The sequence below is a fragment of the Lactuca virosa genome, chromosome 3 (genome assembly GCF_052849685.1).
Source record: "Lactuca virosa cultivar CGN04683 chromosome 3, Lactuca_virosa_CGN04683_v6, whole genome shotgun sequence".
NCBI classification, from domain to species: domain Eukaryota; kingdom Viridiplantae; phylum Streptophyta; class Magnoliopsida; order Asterales; family Asteraceae; genus Lactuca; species Lactuca virosa.
In genome coordinates, this window is record NC_136428.1 from 127,914,062 (window position 1) to 127,916,795 (window position 2,734).

Consider the following 2,734-nt stretch of genomic DNA (forward strand, 5'->3'; position numbering starts at 1 on the left):
GAACTACTGTTCTAAATGAGCACTTAATCGTTAATGCTCCATTCTGGATTTGATCCTCAAATTTCAAAATTATTTTTTGAAAGAAATATTAATACTTATGTACTAATCTTGTATATAGTTCACATTTACTATATTTGTTTTTAACTATTTGGTTAGATTTAAGTAAAAACCGATTTTGTCTCTCGAAATTGCAGAAATATTAATCGGATTACGAACTTGTTCTTCAAATTCCACAGTATTTTTTTCGAAATCCGAAATGTTAGTTGTAATGTACCTTTTATGAGGAAAAAAATATATATTTTTTTTAATCTTGAATGCTCATTCCGGATCAAATGATTATTTTTGCTAAAACAATTTTTTCTTTATTTTTTTTGTGGTTAAATTACTTAGTTTCCCTTTAATCAAATTGTATAACTTAAATGATCAATAATGATTAACAATATGTTCAATCAGATGGTCCTTTTATCTCATTTTGCTTCAAAGTAATCGCTTATGATAGCTAATTAGATTAAGATTCTTTAAAATAATACTCCCTCCGTCCCAAAATTATAATTCATCTTTTCTTTTTGGTTTGTTTCAAAATAATAGTCAACTTCTAAAAATAAATAACATTTTTACCAAAATACTCCCTCATTATTACTTAACCAACTAAGCATTTAATGGAACATTAAATACAAAATAAAAGACAAAACTGTCATTTTATTAAATAAAGTTAGTGATAATTAATGTTTTTCTTAATATGAGTGTTTTTTGTCTGTGGACAATAATATTGGGACGGAGGGAGTATAACTGATTCGTCCACAATATTGGGACGGACGTAGTATAACTGATACGATAAAATAATAACATGCAATGATAGTTAGCTTTCAAATATGTAACTAAAAAAAATATATAAATATATTTTTCTTTATCTCCTACAATATATAAAAAAATATAAAGAAAAAAGGATAATAACAAAGAGTCTACGAGAACTAGTCAAACCCATTTCACATTAATTGTCAACTGCCGTGACAACGACTTGATTTGGACACCTACGCCGCCGTGACGCCAAAGAAGTCCGACGCCGATTTGCCCAAAATGGTCGTGAATTCATTGAAACTGATAACGCCGTCACCATTAGCATCGGCTTCACGCATCATCTCCGTTAGTTCTTTGTACGACAGCGGTTGACCCATTTTAGCCATCTGACCAGCTAGTTCCGCCGCCGTGATGTAGCCGTTGCCATCTTTGTCAAACGATCGGAAAACCTCCATGAGTTGGTCGTGATTTATCAGGACTTCCTCATTCAAATCGGGCAAAATCGCATTCAATAATTCCTCGAACTCAACCGATCCGTTTCCATTTGAATCGATGTTGGATAATAAGGAATGGATCTGGTCACCTTGCGGCTTGAGACCAATGGATCTGAGGAGGGCGGCGAGCTCGAGCTGAGTGAGGCTGCCATCGGAATTCATGTCAAATCGAGAGAAAATGTCTTTCAATTGCTTGACCTGGTCTGATAGAAGGTGAGCCATTACCAGGGATAATGATTGAACGATGAGAAAGGGCAAAGTTTATCTAGGGTTTAGGGTTGGTAATTTTGAAATCGAAAGAGGGAAAAAGAGATTTCGAAGAAGGTGGAAAGATTCTTGCTCAACATGATTGAGTCGGTGGTTTCTTTTTGTTTTTTTTATTGTTCAAGACATTTTCATGGTACGATGGAGAAAATAAAATTTACAATTTGGTGGGATTTATTGGATTAAATAGGGAAATTGTCATAAAAGCCCTTCAGTTTTCCAAAAAATGTCGGTTTTACCTTTAGATGAGTTTTTAGGGTATTAAAGCCGGATACTTTCACTAAATGTATCAAATATCTCATTTAACAGGTTGGACCCTTAGTAGCCGGTTACCCATGTACTGATTTGGCACTTAATTGAGGAGTTGGCACGGACGTTATGTCCGTTACGTCCGTTTACCCATCACCTTATCTCAACCTTTTGCACGTAAACGTATACTTTCTCAAAATCCTTCAGAAAATCGACATCATTCATCGCAAAATTAGGGCTTTTTAAAGAAGATTAGGTTATTGGAGAGTCGATTTCATAGGGTATGTGTAATTTCTTTGAAGATTGTGTTACTACAGTTCTTTGTTCTTTAGAGGTTAACGAATAACGATAATGTGTGATTTTTCATGTTGTTATGATGGATTGGGATTCAGAAGACGAAGGCAACACAGACCCATTTTTTTGGTTTACGCGAGCCTTTCTCTGGTCTTAATGAGATGGATTTTGAGCTTCATGGAATCTACATGGATCATGAACCAGACGAAGAGTTCATTAATCCACTGGACAAGTGTAAGGATGCATTTCTTAATGTGTTACTAACTGATGAAAAATATTAGAAACTCTAGTTTGACTAATGATGTAAGAGCACAAGTGTATCATGGTGGTGACTTGCAAAGTGATGAAGATGAAGAAGAGCAAGAACAGGTGATAAATAAGTACTGAATACATGATCCAAAAACAAGATGGGACAAAATGGAACCAAAACTTGGTGACATTTTTGAGAATGTTACACAGCTGAAGTTTTGTATCCAAAACTACACAGACCACAATGGGTATCAGCTCTCCTTTGAGAAGTATGACAGTACAAGAATACTTGTAAGATGTGGGAAAAGAAATGAGGATAATGGTTTCCCTTTCAGACTGTATGCCTAATGGATGTTCAATGAAAGATTAATTCAAATCAAGACTTT

The 2,734-nt window shown here is 34.5% G+C and overlaps 1 protein-coding gene across 1 annotated transcript; it reads right to left on the reverse strand.

Annotated features, from left to right (window-relative positions):
* Nucleotides 1-875: 875 nt before the first annotated feature.
* LOC145166537 (putative calcium-binding protein CML16) lies at nucleotides 876-1,708 on the reverse strand. Its single transcript, XM_079085548.1, has one exon. The coding sequence runs from the start codon at nucleotides 1,512-1,514 to the stop codon at nucleotides 1,032-1,034; it is 483 nt and encodes a 160-aa protein (XP_078941674.1). The 5' UTR covers nucleotides 1,515-1,708; the 3' UTR covers nucleotides 876-1,031.
* Between the last annotated feature and the right edge of the window lie 1,026 nt (nucleotides 1,709-2,734).